The sequence below is a fragment of the Mya arenaria genome, chromosome 3 (assembly GCF_026914265.1).
Source record: "Mya arenaria isolate MELC-2E11 chromosome 3, ASM2691426v1".
In the NCBI taxonomy this organism is placed as follows: Eukaryota; Metazoa; Mollusca; class Bivalvia; order Myida; family Myidae; genus Mya; species Mya arenaria.
The window spans coordinates 16,664,696-16,685,230 of NC_069124.1; the positions used below are offsets into that span (position 1 = coordinate 16,664,696).

A 20,535-nucleotide genomic window follows, 5' to 3' on the forward strand; every position below is an offset into this window, starting at 1 on the left:
GTCATTTTTGTCATGCTTTATGAGAATTTGGTTGTTGAATGTAAGCTTCAAGTTCCGATACTCTTAAAGCTGAAATGTATGTTAAGAACGATCTCATATATAAATATACTTTAAGAAAGGTGAAATATGTGTTAAGAATGGTGAAATATATTAAGAGTGGTGAAATATATGTTTCTACATGCTTTTAAATACAACCTGTTTTGTATTATAAGTATTTTCACAAATTTAGTGTATTCTAACCTTTTTTGCGTACTTGGTGCTTTGTAGCCTCAGTTGGTGTCGCCGCCCCCCTCATGTTGTGGTTCACCTATCGGACCTATGTTAAATAACGCCGTTCAACAACTTAACGTTATGACTCAGGTTGTGGAGATATATTGGATGTGTGTTTTGATACTTGAAACTGGTTGAATTCATATTCTGATTTCATCGAATGTAAAATATGTTAGAAATAAAAGCCTTTAGAAGTTTGTTGCTTTTATTCCTTGAGAGAGAAATGCCAGGGTTGTTTTTTTTTCTGCCGTAAGGCAACTTTACTAAAACTTGATTAGTTTTTAATGAGATTATACCTTGCTTAGAAGACTACTAGATTGATGGAAGTTCTCCATTAGACAGGCAGCATCAAGTCTATTTACAGTGTTCTTACTTTCATCAAAATGTTGCTTACCTTTATTTTGCCTGATAAAAATCTTGGTTGCCTTTGCTGTGATGGTTTTAAAACAATATGAGAGAAAGATTGCTTCAAGTATCAAAATACTGGGTGTTGTCAAGGATGGCTTGATGTGTGTTCTAGATACTTTTTTTCAAATTTAGGATACATTTTATGTAATTATTAAGTTTCTTGTTGCCGCCATTAGTAAACTGCACAGTAGAAAAGATAGATGCATACACACGTGGACATTAAAGCCTGGACATGCCTAGTTGGAAATCATCTTTATATTTAAATCTTTCATAGTTCTTAAAGAGAAAAACTGACGTTCATTTTGCATGAGCCATTGGCGTAATGATGCCATAGTTTATTTCCTTTTTGCACTCTGACGAGTGAGATGTCATTTGATATTCAAATAACTACTGTTCCTTTTCACAGATTGCTGATAATAGATTTCTCTACTTATTTTTATCTGAAATACTTTGTATCTTATATTAGAAACAATTAAAACAGACAGAGGAAAAATGTAATTTAAATGAAAAATGCTTATCTAACATGCTTATGCGCTTCATGGATTTGCAAAATGATGAGTATTTATACTGCATGAAGCACAAAAATAACACAATAGGTCCTCAAAAATGGCTTTGTCCACTGTTTTATGGCCACAATTGTACCTCTTCTGTTCATGATTCTAGAACCAAGCTGTTCTTTTTCACATACATTTATACAGAGGCTGTTCACATGGGGTACTCTGCACAAACTCTTGTATCTGTGAAATAAGAATGTCCATTTTTATTTTATTTTTACCCGATTATGTACTTTTTAAGTTTTCTGGAGTATTGATTCAAATTCTGATATGAAAATATGAATGTAGCTCATATTTACTTAGCTATTAAATATGTACTATTCTGTTTCAAAACATTGCTAGTCATTTTAATTTCACAGTTTCAGCTTATTAATGCATTTTCAAAGGTAATGTTGAATTTCCAGAAATGTATTATAAGAGATTATAATAATTCAACATGTTGTTGTACATATACAAGTATATATATGTGTATCTTGTAGCATTAACCACTAATTTTTCAAATGTCTTTGTGCCGAAAAAATCAGAAATTTGACATTGAAAAAAAACACTGTTAAAATTGTTGTTAATTTTTAAAGCATTAATATTTAAATAAAACAAGCACAGCTGTAACAGTTTTCTCAAAATTTATAAGAATTACTACAGACCACAAGCGTGTCCATAAAATGTCCAGAGTAGTGAAGATTTTAAAGTAAATTAAGGTCAAGGTCACTGTTACTAGAAATAGAAAAATGGTTAAAACTGAATATCTTTAGATAGAGTTGACATATTGTGACCAAACTTGGTATATTGGAAGAGTTTTTGGAGACTTTTCATGGGATTGCACTTTTGGTCCATAGGGTCAAGGTCACTGTTACAATAAATAGAAAAACAGTTGAAACTGAATATCTTTATTTTAGGATGACATATCGAGACCAAAATTTGGTATATAGGAACAGTTAATGGAGCCCTTTCATGGGATTGTGTTTTGGGCCACTAGGGTCTAGGTCAAGCTTACTCTTACAAAACTAGGAAAATGGCTTCAGTTACAGTTCATTTATTATAACTAAACCTTGTAACTGTTTGCCAAAAAGAAACAGCATTTCTACCGAGTGGCTGAAGGCCTCCTGTCAATAATTGAAAACCTAGTTTCATTGTATTGTGGCATTTCTTGATGTATTTCAGAAATTCAAACGTTATCATGCAATGTCACTAAAGTCTTGTTTGTAGAAAGTCATGTGAAAACGTATGTTTTAATGTATGTCTTTTTTCTGAGAAAATATGAGAGACATCAATATTGGTATTGAAGAATAGTGTCATCATGTTTGTTATGTTATATATTCTGCTTACATCTGTTTTTGACAGTCGATGAATGTTAGAAACTTGAAAATCTACTCCGAATGCAATCTACAGTAAAACTTTAGACACTTTTTTTTATATAATCAGTGATAATGGTTTCAACCAATTAACTTGTAACAAACTGTTACAGCGTATAGTTGGCACAAAGGTATTTGGTGTACCACTTCATCGAATGGTGGGACCAGATGATAAGACACCCGTGTTCATGGACCGTATCATTGTGCTCATTGAGACCCACGGGATCTACACCGAGGGCATCTACAGGAAGTCGGGCTCCGCAGCCAAGATTAAGGCCCTGAAGATGTTGTTAGATTCAGGATTTGTGGGTATGTGGGCTTTATTGTTTTTGGAATCTGACCAAATTTACTGTCAATTGAATAGATTTTATAACAAATGATTTATGAAAGCCATGTTGACACCTTACAAGGTATATAGAATTAACCCAATACAAGACATGTGGTTCAATTAGTTGAAAAACTGGTATTTCAGACATTGATATGGACACTTACCCTGTGCACGTGCTCACCAGTGTGTTGAAGACGTTTTTCCGCGAGCTGCCGGAGCCGATCCTCACTTTTGATCTCTACGATGAGTTCATGCAGGCATCAGGTAAGGAAACAGTTCAGCGATGCTTAATCCTTAATAATTTTTATGCAATGGTACGTTAGCAAAGAGCACTTAGAAATTGGAATTTTGCTTCTGGAATGGCACTATTTTGATTCAGGTTGCTAAATACAAAGTAATTGTTAAAACCTAAAAGACTTTCTGGAGGCGGGGCTTAATTATTCCTGCTTTTTTTAATTGATTAACTTATTCCTAAAGAGCTTTCTATAAATGGTTGTTGCTAAGGTAAGGAAGGCTCTATCGAATAGCTATTTGCATAAGCAATCCATTGAGAGCGTGTAATTTCGCTTAATTAATTTTACTGTCAAGTGAAACAGTAAGATTTGCACCATATATTTTAAATGCTTGTTAAATACAGCCCAAGTAACACTAAGGCAACTTCTTTTATATTTTTCCTCTAAAATGGAAATTGCTTCTGTATGTTGAAGAATGATTCATGTTTCCCAGTTGACATGACGTCCACCAACCCTGTTACAGATATCCATAACTCTCAAACAAATGGAAAGATTTGGAGTGATTACACTGGACAAACAAATACATATGAATTTGAGTTCAATATAGTCCTTAGTTAAACAAAGAAGGGAATTATTAATTGCAGATTTAATCAGATTAGGATCATGTTAATTGAAGTGGACAAATCCTTTATTAGCAGTGATATGAACTGGTTGTCTCCCTTGCAGAGATCAAAGATGAACGGGAGGCGATACAGGTGATGTTCTCGTTGGTTGAGCGCATTCCCAAGGTGAACCATGACGTCCTTGAACGCCTCATCTTCCATCTCGCACGTGTAGTCCTGCACGAACGCAACAACAAGATGTCGGTCAATGGTCTCGCGATCATCTTCGCGCCATGCCTGCTGCGCACCAACAGGAACGTCCAAGCGCAAGAAATGCTCACTCAGGTCTCCCGACAGCAAGTGTGAGTGTCTGGTTGCCGCATTCCAATACATTCATACTGTATTTTACTTGTTTAGAACACACTGTTTTCCCTTATTTTAATTTTAAAAAAGCATGATTCGTATATATAGTATTAGACTTTTGAAAAAAAAAAAAAAATGAAGTGTATGAGCCGATTTTACTCTAATTGATTTAATAGAGAAATAAATGGGTGAAAAAAGTTTGTTTACAATTTAAACTCAGGAAGTCTTGTATTCGTCTCTTTTTTTTGTGTGTGTGGGGAGGGGGGAATTTAGCAATGTTTGTTTTTTTCATGACCCCATTATTATACATTTGCAAACATCTGTCAAATATGAAAAAATAATGGGTTTTTATTTTGCAAAACTTAAGATATTGTAAAAAAAAGTGGAAGACATTCCCACCACATCAAAACCATGTAATAACCACATCATCTCTCTGCAGGTGTATAGAGAAGATTTTGTCGGAGCAGGTACGCAAGTTGAAGACGACGCTACAGGACATTAACACGCTTGAGTCCGCCGAGCAAACAGCCACAGAGAGACTGTCAGTGGTCCGTGCATCCATACGGGGAGAGAAAACCGTGAGTTTGTTGATTAATGTACTCAGATTCCCAGAAATAACAATGATAGTTGAAAAGAGCATAAGATTTTGCATTTCTATCAAATATTTAAATGATTGTAGAAAAAAGAAGATACCTGTTAAGCACATTTATAAGCCTTTAAGTAAAGAAACTACCTTAGCTAATCAATATCGACTGGTATTATATATAATTATTTACTCTGACACTGTCTAACTACAAATTTAATGACTAAGCAGGACAAAACACTTCAAAGTGTAACCAGTCTATATACAATTCTAGCGTCTCTTCTCTATCCAGGCTGTTCGTCATCATACGGAGGTCCGGTCTCCGGCCAGCGTGTCGGAGGATGCAGAAATCCTGGAGGAGCAAGAACGTGTAATTTCCTCACATATACAGTCAATACAGAAGGAGAAGTGAGTACAGTGAGATTGTGTTGATCTTAGCTGGATGTTATTTAATATTAGACAATATTCTTTGAGAATATTATTCCCTGCAAAAATAGGTACAATCAAAGTGAACATTAAGATTGACAGTACATTTCATAAATTGAGTTATTCCCAACAGGAAGTACAATTTATATTTTACTTTTAAGACTGAAATAAACCCAAATAAATGGAACAAAAATTGGGAATACTATTACTGTGCACTGAAGACCAACAATTCTTCCCTTATTTGTTTTCAGGGAGGATCTTACAACAGCTCTGCCCACGTTTGAGTATCGACACAGCTCGGATGATGAGATGCTCTCTGCTGACGATGTAGAGTCCCTTGTGGAGGACGTGGATTATCGTCCTGACGAGCCAACCTTTGACACGCCAGGTACACACCTATTGAGGAAACATTGTTTTTCTCTCCACCAACCCTCAGTTGTGGGCTTTCGCTATTGTTTACTTTGAGAGAGACACTATGGATAGGACTTACACCAGTCGCTGGATGAAAGCATTTATTAGCTCATTTGTTTTTCAAAGAAATAGTCATGGTATTGTGAAATCCTTGGCGTTTTTGTCAGCATCAGCATTGTTGTGCAAACACCTCAACCGTGGCCATAAATTAAGAAACCATTTAAGATATTGAACTGAAACTTGGTACGCATGTTGCCAGATATTGTACGCCCATGTACAGTAAGGCCAGTAACTCTGCCTTGAATAATTGTCAAGTTGTCCCCCTTGTGCGACTGAAGAATTTAAACAGACGAGCTTTAGCTCAACGGTGCTCTTGTATTTTTAGTAGCATTTAAGTTAGAAGCAGATTGGACTGTTTAGCTTTCATCCTTTGACCTAGAGTTTGACACCATACCCTGCTATTTCAGTTTTAGACTAGGACTGTTATTAACACTGATCACCCATACCAAGTAGTCAGGGCACAATACTCGTTACTCCATGTAAAGAATAGGAGGAATTACGTTTGTCTTGTGCTAAGCCCTCAATTGGTAGATGTAGGGAGACAATTTATCTGTAAGACTTCATCACTGACCTTTTTTTCACTTTTAGTCTGCTTTTTATCATTTTCTACAATGTACAATATTGTGAAATACTCTTATTCACATAAATAATATTGTTGTATTTTTTTTTTATATTTCGTTAAGTGTATTTGTTCTCCTGGTCAAAGCTTTTTATCACCACTTTTCATGTGAAAGACAGTGATGTGTTATTTTCAACATTTGTTAGCTGTTGTCACATTTCATTCCCTACAATTGCTTGTATATCATGCCAATGGAATCATTCTAGGGGAAGAAAGGCTGTAGTATCATTACAATGCCAATGGTAAGGTTTTTAATCGTCCTGTCATTCTTGTCCCCTATTTCTTGTCTCCACTGTCATGTATACATATTTCTATTGTAACGGAAATGTTCAGGGAATGCATTGTCTTTGTAATTCCGTTTTTCTTTCAATGATATTACTGTTGGGTAGGGCTTGGCATGCTTCTGATATAGATACAATGATCGTTGATAGATGTTTTGCTGTTTCCTATTAATGTTGTGTTTACCTATGGTCTTGATTCCTTGGTCAAGCATGGTTTAAAATTTCCTGAATTTTCCTAACTCTGCAATGAAGTGAAGTAACCATTTAACAGTTTTCTGACAGACTATTTAACAGTTTTCTGGCAGACTATTTAACAGTTTTCTGACAGACTATTTAACAGTTTTCTGGCAGACTATTCTTCATCATTTTGAAAATGATTGATAATGCTTGATTTAAACCTAATACAAATATACCCCTCTTAGAATGATCTTTAACATGCCTGTTTGTCTAAGAAAAAAGTCAAGAGTATTACCTTTGTTTTGTCATTCAACTTTAAAAAGAGTACAATTCTTGCTTAACTAATACTTAAATCATGTCCCTTGATTAAGAAAAATAAAAACATCAACTTGGGCTTCATTTGAACTTATTAGATTGAGATCTATTTTCTACAATTACGAAATGAATTTGAACAGAAGCACTAAGAAATGTTTAAAAACATTATCAGAATAGAACTTGTGAAAAAAGGGTTTTTTTTGTTATACAATTTCAGTTTTTAAACACAAGTAAAGAGCTTAACTGTACATTCAGAATGGTCCAAGAATTATCACAAATTGACAAACCTTTTGTCAGCTGAGCAAATTATTACTGATAAGCATGCTTGTTGATTTGTAATCTTACACAATAACAAGGCCTGGATTGAAGTGTCTGTGTTTGATTTAAGGCCGCCGTATTTCCCGTCAGGACAGTGCAGTGGTGAGCGTGTTTATTCCGCACAGTGATCGTGTATTATTAACAGGACCAGTTTGTGCAACTACCTAGTCCCATAAAATTTGTTTACTTTATTCATCTACTTCCCTTTTCCAAAAATCATGAATGGCATTATTGATAAAAAAAAAAGATTATACTGGTAGTTATTGGCTATTAATTTACTACTAATAATGTTTTATTAACCCTTTTGTTTTATAAATTTATTTGAAATTCATAGGAAATGACATTTAGAAAAGAGAGTTTTTACCATAATTTTGTCTTTTTTTAAAGAAGCTCACATTGATGATAAGAGTTGCACAAACTTTCTTTAGCTTAGTCTCTTATGTTAGATACTTGAGTTTTGAGGTAGTTGCTTTTGCTTTGGCTTGACAGTTTTACAGTTTCATTTAAAATTGTGTTTATACTTTATTAAGGTCGCTGTTCAGTTACGTCTTAATTTTACTACATAACTAGGACAATAATATGAGCGTGATGTACTACATGTGGTACAGTGTAATGTAGTACAGCATAATGTACATGTAGTTTAGTGTAACGTACATGTAGTACAGCATAAAGTACATTGAGTACAGCGTCATGTACATGTGGTACAGCATAATGTGCATGTAGTACAGCGTAACATAAATGTAGAACAGCGTAACATACATGTGGTACAGCGTAATGTAGTACAGCATAATGTACATGTTGTACAGTGTAATATATGTCTAGAGTAATGTACGTGCAGTACAGCTTAATGTTCTTGTAGTACAGCATAATGTTTTTGTAGTTCAGCATAATGTTCATGTAGCACAGCGTAATGTACATGTAGTACATCATAATGTTTGTGTAGTTCAGCATAATGTTCATGTAGCACAGTGTAATGTACATGTAGTACAGCATAATGTTTGTGTAGTTCAGCATAATGTTCATGAAGCACAGCGTAATGTACATGTAGTACAGCATAATGTTTGTGTAGTACAGTGTTATGTTGGTGTAGTACAGTGTAGTGTATGTGCAGTACAGCGTAATGTATGTTTAAAACAGCGTAATGTACATGTAGTACAGGATAATGTACATGTTACATTAGGCTCATATTATTATCCTAATTGTGGAGTCTGCTAAGCATGGCACCCACACATATATAGGGATGTGATATATGTAGGGATGTCTTTGTCTAGGCCACGTTGTACGCATTGGCGACACACCTTTGTTGATAATAAATACCTTTAGAATAAATTCTGGTTAACTGATGGTCTTAAAGATGGTTTTTATCTTAAAAGAAATCTATACTTTAGGAATTTTTTTACAGTTTTTCACCATAACTAACAAAGGGAAAGCTTGCTTTCTTGTAAAATGCTTTCCACTGCAAATAATTAGTGTGGGCTAAGTATATTGTACCAATGGCTTATCAGAAACATTCTAAATATTTAATACAGGAAGAGGTTGCAATTAACATTATATTCTGCATTGTAAGAAAATGTCAGTGTTCTTTTTTAAAAATAGTAATTATTAGCCTTTTCTCTATCTTAAATGGATAATAAAGGTGCAAATAAAAAATGAAATAAGAACTGATAAAATGTTGGTAGGCATTTATGATTATAAATGTGTTATGGTAAAATTTATTAGCATTTTTTCATTTTTACATAAAAATTAAACCTTTCCAGTCGTGTGTTAAATCATAGACAGTACATAGTTATCCTAGAAACTGCTTTCTTTTGTTACCGATATATATTCTGTTTTCATTGGGCAGGATGTTTTTTTATCTGTTTATTTTGTTTTGTTGTAGAAAATGTGATTAGAAATCGTCTCGATGTACTAACAAAATACTGCTTGGTTTTTATCTTTTTAGTTATTGATATAAGTAAGACATAAATTTGTATATAAGACTATTTCAAGACAATTGGTAAAGATGTATAAAAATAACTCTTTCTTTTATGCCTCCTAAAATACTTTTATGTCAAAAAATACATGAATGCATTTGCATTGCACTGTTATGAAAGCAGTTTGATTTTGTTCACGATTCTTCATAATTTGACAATCTTTTTTCTACATCCTTTTGTTTCAGATACATTTCTATGCAGAATGATGATATATGGTCATTGTTAGATTGATATTCACTTGCAATTTCTTCACTCATTAAAATCCATGTATTCCATTTCAGCGAAGACTGTTAGTCACCTGAGTCACCTAACCAAACATCGTGTGGACACACCCGCTCGACACCCACCTTCCCACCACCTCCCTAAACAATCAAGTGAAGAGTCACAGGATGACCTTAAACTCAGTGACCTCAAAGATATACCATCTACTGGAGGTCATGACCTTGATTTTGATAGTGTCGACCACTCAGGGTGCAGAAGGCTAAAAATAGTTCATGAGACGTCAAGACCTCTCTCAGACATTGAATTTAACCGTGCTAAGAAATATTTGTACACTGGCGAAGACAGTGGTAGTGATGATAGGGATTCAGAGTTTTCCAATTTCAAAAGGGATTTCTCCTATGATATTCTTGATGATAGACGAAAAAGGAGGCAGGTTGATGCTTTGTTGGATCCTTTTGGTCTGCCAAAACATTCTGAATACTCCACAAGAAGATACAGTGACCATTACCGAAAGTTAAACATAAAATCCTTGCACCTTGGAGGTGTTGCTAAGAAACTAGATACTGAAAAAATCCACCAACCAGCAACTCCTATGGCAATTATATCGGCAGATTCAGTCCAACTGAAGAAATCAAAAGATATTATGCTTTCACCAAAAACTAGACTGAAGCTCACCAAACCCCTTCAGTTGCCAGAACAAAATAAAGAAAGTAGGTATCAGAAATATATATCGGGTGCTGAGAAAAAGAAAAGATTAAACAAACTGGACTCTGACCTTGAAATTGATAGGGTGTTAATGTTAAAAACATTGGGGTCAAGGTCATTTGATGATGAAAGTGCAATATCTGGGTCATTTGAAAGGGAGCAGTCAACAGGTTCAGCCCTGTCAAGGTCATCACAGCAGTTTTCAATGTCACATACTTTTAAAACTCTGGAAGCAACGTCCCGTAGCCATAGCAATACCAGTAGGTCACTATTGGATACAGGGAGTGATTCGGATGATGAAATTATGGTGTGAACAAACCATCTTCTGTATCAAATTTTTTCTGTATATTCTATTCTATGTAAAGCATTCTATCATCCTTGCAAATATAAACACTACAAATACACAACTGCTGTAAAGCTATTACATAACAGCAACTTACAATATTATGACATTCTATGTGAATTATGTACAGATATTCTTAAAGTATATTGTTGTTCATGCTTTTTCAAAGCAATAATAAGCACTTTTATTCATTTTAATCTGTATGCATACATGTATGGGTTCTCATTCTTGTAAGGACATGTACGTTCAGCTTGCGTTTAATATTGTACATACATCTGTGATCATTTCTAGTCTGTCTATAATTATTAATTCATGTAATTTAGTATTAATCCTATTCTCATTTTCTTTCAAACTTCTTATAAAAGAATTTGTATCACTCACTGTATTTTAATTGATCAAGTGAAATGTTAATCAATATGTCTCAAGAATATTATGACTCAAACAGTCTTGCATGCTATCAGCTCCAACAACCACAGTAATAACTTCCATTACACTCCATATGCATATGCACGGTGGGAAATTTGACTGTCAAAATCTTGTTTTTATGAATATGCATGAGGTAGGGGAGACACAATGAAATCATACATTGCAATTCAATAATCTTCAATAACCCTTTATTGTCAGTTGTCTCCAGAGTGAGCTCAATGGCTGTGTTAAAAATTGTCGTGTTCTTGCGGACTGAGTTCAATATGAGCTTATGCCAGAATACATTAGTATGAGTGTCTGTGCATTTTTACACATTGGTTCCTTGAGGAACAAATAAAACTGCCTCATTAATTATTCATGATTACAAGATTTTCCTAGCCAAATCGTCCACAGTACACAATGAAGCAGAGCTCAGTAGTGTTACGGGTTTATCCAACGATGGCATATGTTAGCAATCCTTGAAACCACTAACAGTTCCCTTCGTTAGAAGTATTGAAAGTTAAAAATAGATATTGTAAACTACATATGTGAGGGTTGTTTTCTTTTCATTTTCAAAAGTTGCATTACTTTTTTTGTTAAATGTAAAGCAGTAAAAAATAATACAACAAATTGTATTGATCTTATGGTCTGTGGAAGGCATCTATTTATGTACAAACACCAAATGTAAATTTTATTTAAAACTATGCTCAACGTCTTTACAGATATGCTCCGCTGTATCTAGCTTGCACTCATTGTCCATATGACTGGTATACTTTAAGTTTATTCTCATAGTTCTAAATGTTTTAGTGCTGTTCATTCCTCATTTAGTGCTATTTGTTTCATATTTCAAAGCTCTCCGACTGCTATTTGTTTAATATTTCATAGCTCACACAGCTATTTGTTTAAATATATCATAGCTCACCCAGCTGTTTGTTTAAATATATTATAGCTGTCATAGCTATTTGTTTAAATATATCATAGCTATTTGTTTGATAGCTCGCTCTGCTATTTGTTTCAATATATCATAGCTCACACAGCTATTCATTTAAATAGATCATTTGTTTAAAATATATCATAGTTTGTGCTGCTATTAGTTTAATATTTCATAGCTCACACAGCTATTTGTTTAAATATATCATAGCGCTCATAGCTATTTGTTTAAATATATCATAGCTATTTGTTTGATAGCTCGCTCTGCTATTTGTTTCAATATATCATAGCTCACACAGCTATTCATTTAAATAGATCATGTGTGCATGGCTATTCATTTAAATATATCATAGCTCGCACAGCTGTTTGTTTAAATATATTATAGCTGTCATAGCTATTTGTTTAAATATATCATAGCTCACACTGCTAATTGTTTAGATATATCATAGCTCACGCAGCTATTTGTTTAAAATATATCATAGTTCATGCTGCTATTAGTTTAATATTTCATAGCTCACACTTATGCAATCAACTGCTAGATAATCTAGGCTTAAATATTTTGCTCAGAAGTATGACAAACAATTCTGAAGGTTTTAAGTGTTTCCATAGTGTTATTAGCAGAAAAATATCGGCAAATGAAAAAAGCCTGTAGAACAGTTTCCTTGGGTTAATGCAACAGTGACTCCTTTGGTTAACTTTCCTCACTTTATTCATTTTGCCATATGTCTTTTGTTTCTGTTCATATGTTATATATTAGCAATGTGAAAACAGTGGTATAACAAGTTAGTGTTATCATTAAAGCAATAATTCACCAATAGACCATGTGATGTCAGAGTGGTTTTCTAGGCGTCAATTATTGATATATGTCTGTGGTGCACCTATGCCAAGTGTTCAACATTAACATATGTGTTATTTCTAACATTTAATGCGTATTCTTTGGCATATAATGTGTTCAATTTTTGTGAACATGGGTTTTCACCATTAGCATATGTGTTATTTCTTACAGTAATGCTTATTCATTGGCATATAATGTGTTTAATTTCTGTGAACATGGGTTTTCACCATTAGCATATGTGTTATTTCTTACATTAATGCTTATTCATTGGCATATAATGTGTTTAATTTCTGTGAACATGGGTTTTCACCATTAGCATACGTGTTATTTCTTACATTAATGCTTATTCATTGGCATATAATGTGTTCAATTTCTGTGAACATGGGTTTTCGTTGAAAATTATTATTTAGCATATATTATAGATGTACATGTATGCATGTGTATGAGAGATTCTTGGAGATATTTTTACTCCTTAGTATGTGAAGGAAACTCTCTTCTCATTATACAATGCATGTTTCTGTCTTTCTTTTTTACAAATTTAGTGTTTTATAAGTTAACTGAGCATCCCACACCAAGAAACAAATTCAATTTTAGGAAACAAACAACTTCTGATATGATACCATACAGTGCAGTTGCTACCTACTGTTTCCTTTGTGCTCTTTTTTATGAAAACATTACCATGCCCACCAATCCAGGAGGAACCATGAGCAGTGGTTTCAAATTCTGGAAACTATATGTTTGCGTTTAGTTTTACGTTTACTTTAATCTGTAAGGATGAGTTACAGGTTATATGTTCAATTTATAAATGCTCTGACAGTGGACTGAAAGGAAAATTGTATTTATATTAGCATAACTGAACCAAGCTAATGCATGTTTGAAATTTGTTCTAAAGTTCATGCATGTGATGTTTGTATTTGTCAATCTGACTCAAGCAAGGATCTTCCTTACCTCTTCATGGGGAACGCACATGTATAGAGAGGCTAGGATTTTAATCAGATTGGGTATTTGTATATGTTTTGAAATCGCTTATAAATGGACGTTATTTGTATTAAAATGATATTATATGATTGTTTCGTTGATTGTACATATGTAATTTATGTAAAAAATCATATATTTTTAATGAGTATGTTATAAGAACAAGTTTGAAGTATATGTGTATATTGTCTTTAAAGATGATTTGTTGATATTGAATTGAAAACATTTTGTTACATAAAATTATTCGAAACCTAATGCTTGTCTTCCTCATAGCTATATCAAACTCCTACAATAATACAATGAAAACTACAGGGACAAGCCCAGGAGTTAAAAAGAAACTCTGTTAATAGGCACAAATTACAATGAACTAGAGTCACTGACTATAAATACCACTTACATAAATACAAGCTTCCAATTAAGTTCAGATGGAAGTAGTTGTCCCTAGTATTCAAGAACCTCAGCAAAACAAAAAAGCAAATATGACACAAAGATTCAAACATCAATGCCAGTCATGTGAGTGGGATTGTCACTGTACTGACTGTAGATATTATATATATTTAATGATTATTTATTATCATAGTAAAATGTATAAAATCAAATCAGTTCGACTGTAGAGGAAATATTGTATATTGTATTGGAACAAAACATGCAAAATGTAACCAATTGCATAATATATACTTGTGCAATGAAAGTAATGAAAGAATACTTCTTTTTCTGTACTCGCACTGGGCTCAACCTGGAGCATTATTGTACCGTGTGTATGTACAAGAGGTGCGCAAGCATTTACAGTGCAAGTTAAAAAAAAACATTCCCAGATCTACTCAGCAAGGCCTTTCTTAAATCCATCGACACTATCAACAGTTGGTTATTAAAGACTGGGCGATCGGACCATTTCCGGACAAACGGAAAATCTTTGGAATTTCTACCAAATGCAAATACGCATTTCTGTTTTATATTTTTATAGCTCGACTATTCGAAGAATAGGTGGGCTATACTACTCGCCCCGGCGTCTGCGTCCAGTTAAAGTTTAAGGGCAAGTTAGGGTTTTCACTTTTAAGTCCAATACCCTACATTCAATTGACTTAATACTTCACGCAGTGATTCAGGGCCATCACATGATGAGGTTAGATAACTCCATATTATTCTTTACACAGATTATGGCCCCTGATTGACTATGGAACTTAGGTTAAAGTTTTAGGGCAAGTTGGAATATTTATTAATAACTTCTATATCCTTTGTTCAATTGACTTAATACTTCACACAGTTGTTCAGGACCATCCCACAATGAGGTTACATAACTCCATATTATCCTAAATACAAGTTATGGCCCCTGATTGACTTAGGTTAAAGTTTTAAGGCAGGTTAAAGTTTTAGGGCAAGTTGGGATTTTCACTTAAAATTCCAATACCATTCATTCAATTGACTTAATACTTCACACAGATGTTCAGAGCCATCACATAATGAGGTTAGATAACTCCATATTATCTTTTATACAAATTATGGCCACTGATTTACTATGGAACTTGGGTTAAAGTTTTAGGGCAGGTTGGGATATGTTTAAAATAACTTCTATACCCTTCATTCAATTGACTAAATACTTCACACAATTGTTCAGGACCATCACCAATGAGGTTACATAACTCCATATCCTTAATACAAGTTATGGCCCCTGATTGACTTAGGTTAAAGTTTTAGGCTAGTTAAAGTTAAGGGCAAGTTGGGATTTTAATAAAAAAAACTTCTATACCGTTCATTAAATGCACTTAATAAAATTCAAAATTATTAACGACCATCTTACAACAAGAAACGTAACTCCGTTTTAAGCCAAAATACAAATTATGGCCCTTGATTTTTTTGATTTTTTTTAATTTCCTTTGAAAGGCATATTTATATATTCTTACCCACTTTTTCATAATGGGAAATCCAGTTATTTGAATGACTTGCGTCATTGTTTGGGCGGGCTGGTGGGAGGGCAGCATCAAAGTCACCTTATGTATCGAATAATTTTAGTTAGGTTTGACATAAAGTTACCAAACTTGGTATAATTACATCGTTATTGTATTCTAAGTCAAAACCGCGTAGTCGAGCGCGCTGTCTTACGACGGCTCTTGTTTACTTTCTTAGTGCCATAGTCTGATGGCGGAGGTGAAGAAAGAGTGGCACTTGTAGGGACAAACAGTGCTCTGTTCTCTGACGGAAAATTAAAACTAAACTTCAGATGCACTTATTAAGTGAACACAAAAGAATACAAATAATTAACATGTCTTCGTTTTAGCGGCGGTCGTAACCTTTTTAGGAGTAAACATCGCTCAACGGCAAATAGCCTAAATGTTGTCCTACGATACTCCGCCGTGAAGGTGAAAGGGCCTTTAAGTCGTCCTACCAAACTCACTCGTGAAGATGAAAAAGTGTCGTCCTAGGCCTCTCAGCAATGAAGTGGAATAGCCCTAATGTCGTCCTACAAAATTCGCTTATGGAGATAGAAAAAAACCTTTATGTCGTCCTACAAAACTCATTCATTAATAAAAAAAAGCGTTAATACCTAAAGAATTAACACACTTGAATATTTAATGTCGCTCCATTGTATTCAGCCAAAAAGATGGAATAGCCTTAATGTCGTCTTACAATGTTCAGCCATGAAGATAAAATAACCTTCGTGTCGACCTACAAAACTCATGCATGACGATGGAAAAGACTTAATGTCGTCTTACAAAATTAATTCCCTCATAAACATGGAATAACCTTAATGTCGTCCTACAAAACTCGCCAATGAAGATGAAATAACTTTAATGTCAACCTACAAAACTCGCCAATGAAGATGAAATAACCTTAATGTAGTCCTACAAAACTCGCCAATGAATATGAAATAGCCTGAATGTCGTCCTACAAAACTCGCCAATGAAGATGAAATAGCCTTAATGTAGTCCTACAAAACTCGCCAATAAAGATGAAATAGCCTGAATGTAGTCCTACAAAACTCGCCAATGAAGATGAAATAACCTTAATGTAGTCCTACAAAACTCGCCAATAAAGATAAAATAGCCTGAATGTAGTCCTACAAAACTCGCCAATGAAGATGAAATAACCTTAATGTATTCCTACAAAACTCGCCAATGAATATGAAATAGCCTGAATGTCGTCCTACAAAACTCGCCAATGAAGATGAAATAGCCTTAATGTATTCCTACAAAACTCGCCAATGAATATGAAATAGCCTGAATGTAGTCCTACAAAACTCGCCAATGAAGATGAAATAGCCTGAATGTCGTCCTACAAAACTCGCCAATGAAGATGAAATAGCCTGAATGTCGTCCTACAAAACTCGCCAATAAAGATGAAATAGCCTGAATGTAGTCCTACAAAACTCGCCAATGAAGATGAAATAGCCTTAATATCGTCCTACAAAACTCACAAATGAAGATGAAATAACCTTAATGTCGTTCTACAAAACGCGCGCATGAAGATGAAAAACGATTTATAGTCGTCCTAAGAAACTCGCCTATAAGATGAAATAGCCTTCCGTCCTAAATATTAAAATCATGAAGATAAAAAAACTTAATGCCGTCCTGGGAAACTGATCCATGACGATGGAAAAGCCTTATTGTCGTCCAATATACGGGGTTTTACCATTATGATTCACGATCATGTGTGTATTAATAAGGTGCTGATAGGTTGCATAGTGAATCTAAGAGTCCCCGTGTAAAACAACCACATGGGCCGCCCCAGGTTTATTGAAGCATGATGGTAAATGAAAAAATAATATATTAATGACAAAAAAAATAATGTCGCTGTGTAAGAAGGAAACAAGGATGGAGAATGTAACCAATCCAAGCAGAACTTCATCATATGGTGTTCCATATGAGTATATATATACTAATCAAACTTTACTCATTAGAAATAGTTTGCACATGTTTGCCTTGTTATTCACAAAGCAACTTCGAAAATACAACAGATTAAAGAGAAATAGTTTCTTAATTAAAATGATTAAAAATTTAAATAATTGATTTCCATCAATTGTAGATGAAACACCTAAAAAAGTTATTAAACAAAGTTAGCATAAAATCTTTCATTTCAAAACTTTTTTCCTTCATTGTCTTTATGGTCAGCAACTCTCTTCTATTTCTATAACGTCAGGTAATTCGTCAGCACTTACGTGCCTGTCATGCGTGCGTTTGTTTATTATGGAAGTCTTCGGAATTTCTACCAAATGCAAATACGCATTTCTGTTTTATAGGTTTTTTACTTTCTTAGTGCCATAGTCTGATGGCGGAGGTGAAGAAAGAGTGGCACTTGTAGGGACAAACAGTGCTCTGTTCTCTGACGGAAAATTAGAACAAAACTTCAGATGCACTTATTAAGCGAACACAAAAGAATACAAATAATTAACATGTCTTCGTTTTAGAGGCGGTCGTAACCTTTTTAGGAGTAAACATCGCTCAGCGGCAAATAGCCTAAATGTCGTCCTACGATACTCCGCCGTGAAGGTGAAAGGGCCTTTAAGTCGTCCTACCAAACTCACTCGTGAAGATGAAAAAGACTTAATGTCGTTCAACAAAACTAACCCATGAAGATGAAATAGCCTACATGTCGTCCAACAAAACTTACCCATGAAGATGAAATAGCCTTAATGTCGTCCTACAAAACTCACTCACGAAAATGTAAAAGATTTAATGTCGTCCTACAAAACTCACCCACGAAGATGAAAGAGCCTTAATGCTGTCCTTTATATAAAAACTCATCCATGGAGATTAAAAAGTCTTGGTACCGTTCTAGAAAAGTTAGTCATGAGGATGAAAAGCCTTAATGGTGTCATACAAAACTCATTCATGAAGATAAAAGAGCCTTAGTGCCGCCCTATAAGACTCACCCATGAACGTGAAATATATAACAAATTGTAGTGCAAGTGTCGTCCTAGGCCTCTCAGCAATGAAGTGGAATAGCCCTAATGTCGTCCTACAAAATTCGCATATGGAGATAGAAAAAAACCTTTATGTCGTCCTACAAAACTCATTCATTAATAAAAAAAGCGTTAATACCTAAAGAATTAACACACTTGAATATTTAATGTCGCTCCATTGTATTCAGCCAAAAAGATGGAATAGCCTTAATGTCGTCTTACAATGTTCAGCCATGAAGATAAAATAACCTTCGTGTCGACCTACAAAACTCATGCATGACGATGGAAAAGACTTAATGTCGTCTTACAAAATTAATTCCCTCATAAACATGGAATAACCTTAATGACGTCCTACAAAACTCGCCAATGAAGATGAAATAACCTTAATGTCAACCTACAAAACTCGCCAATGAAGATGAAATAACCTTAATGTCGTCCTACAAAACTCGCCAATGAATATGAAATAGCCTGAATGTCGTCCTACAAAACTCGCCAATGAAGATGAAATAGCCTTAATGTAGTCCTACAAAACTCGCCAATAAAGATGAAATAGCCTGAATGTAGTCCTACAAAACTCGCCAATGAATATGAAATAACCTTAATGTAGTCCTACAAAACTCGCCAATAAAGATAAAATAGCCTGAATGTAGTCCTACAAAACTCGCCAATGAAGATAAAATAACCTTAATGTATTCCTACAAAACTCGCCAATGAATATGAAATAGCCTGAATGTCGTCCTACAAAACTCGCCAATGAAGATGAAATAGCCTTAATGTATTCCTACAAAACTCGCCAATGAATATGAAATAGCCTGAATGTAGTCCTACAAAACTCGCCAATGAAGATGAAATAGCCTGAATGTCGTCCTACAAAATCGCCAATGAAGATGAAATAGCCTGAATGTCGTCCTACAAAACTCGCCAATAAAGATGAAATAGCCTGAATGTAGTCCTACAAAACTCGCCAATGAAGATGAAATAGCCTTAATATCGTCCTACAAAACTCACACATGAAGATGAAATAACCTTAATGTCGTTCTACAAAACGCGCGCATGAAGATGAAAAACGATTTATAGTCGTCCTAAGAAACTCGCCTATATGATGAAATAGCCTTCCGTCCTAAATATTAAAATCATGAAGATAAAAAAACTTAATGCCGTCCTGGGAAACTGATCCATGACGATGGAAAAGCCTTATTGTCGTCCAACGATACTCATTCATAAAGATGAAGAATGCCTCAATGCCGTCCTAGGAAACTCACCCTTGAAGAGGAAAAAGTTTTAATGGCGTCATACAAAACTCGCCCATGGATATAAAAAAAAGCCTTAATGTCGTCTTACAAAACTGAATTCATAAGATAAGAGGAAACGCCGCAATGCGATGAACCAGGTTTTCAATGATTGACAGAAGAACTTCAGCATGTGTCTGTTTTTCTATTTTTTAGTAACAGTGACCTTGACCATAGGGACCCTAAACGCAATCCCATTAAAGGTTTCCATAAACTCTTCCTATAGACCAAGGTTAGTCAAGATATGTGAACCCTGACTAAAGTTATTCAGTTTCAACCATTCTTCTATTTTTAGTAACAGTGACCTTGACCCTAGGGACCCCATGAAAGGTATCCATAAACTCTTTCTTTATACTAAGTTTGGTCAAGATATGTGGACCCTGACTAAAGTAATTCAGTTTCAACTGTTTTTCTATTTTTAGTTACAGTGACCTTGACCTTGACCTTAGAGCCCCAAACGCAATCACATGAAAGGTATCCATGAACTCTTCCTATATACCAAGTTGGGTCAAGATATGTCAACCCTAACTAAAGTTATTCACTTTCAACCGTTTTTCTATTTTTAGTAACAGTGACCTTGACTTTGACCCTAGGGACCCCAAACGCAATCCCATGAAAGGTTTCCATAAACTCTTGATATAGACCAAGTTTGGTCAAGAAA

The 20,535-nt window shown here is 34.5% G+C and overlaps 1 protein-coding gene across 18 annotated transcripts in view; it reads left to right on the forward strand.

The window, feature by feature from the left end:
* The window catches only part of LOC128228088 (unconventional myosin-IXAa-like), a 75,920-nt gene extending 62,140 nt beyond the window's left edge, over positions 1–13,780 (forward strand). For 14 of the 18 annotated variants that reach the window (XM_052939179.1, XM_052939182.1, XM_052939191.1 and 11 more), the window contains 8 exons: positions 268–360; positions 2,698–2,893; positions 3,057–3,176; positions 3,872–4,109; positions 4,550–4,688; positions 4,986–5,101; positions 5,371–5,507; positions 9,555–13,780. In XM_052939179.1, coding sequence (XP_052795139.1) covers positions 268–360; positions 2,698–2,893; positions 3,057–3,176; positions 3,872–4,109; positions 4,550–4,688; positions 4,986–5,101; positions 5,371–5,507; positions 9,555–10,513 — 1,998 coding nt within the window. In that variant the 3' untranslated portion in view covers positions 10,514–13,780. Of the gene's footprint in view, positions 1–267; positions 361–2,697; positions 2,894–3,056; positions 3,177–3,871; positions 4,110–4,549; positions 4,689–4,985; positions 5,102–5,370; positions 5,508–6,415; positions 6,452–7,370; positions 7,403–9,554 lie in introns of all 18 variants that reach the window. The other 4 variants (XR_008259886.1, XM_052939194.1, XM_052939195.1 and 1 more) reach the window with 4 other exon arrangements.
* The last annotated feature ends 6,755 nt before the right edge of the window (positions 13,781–20,535 follow it).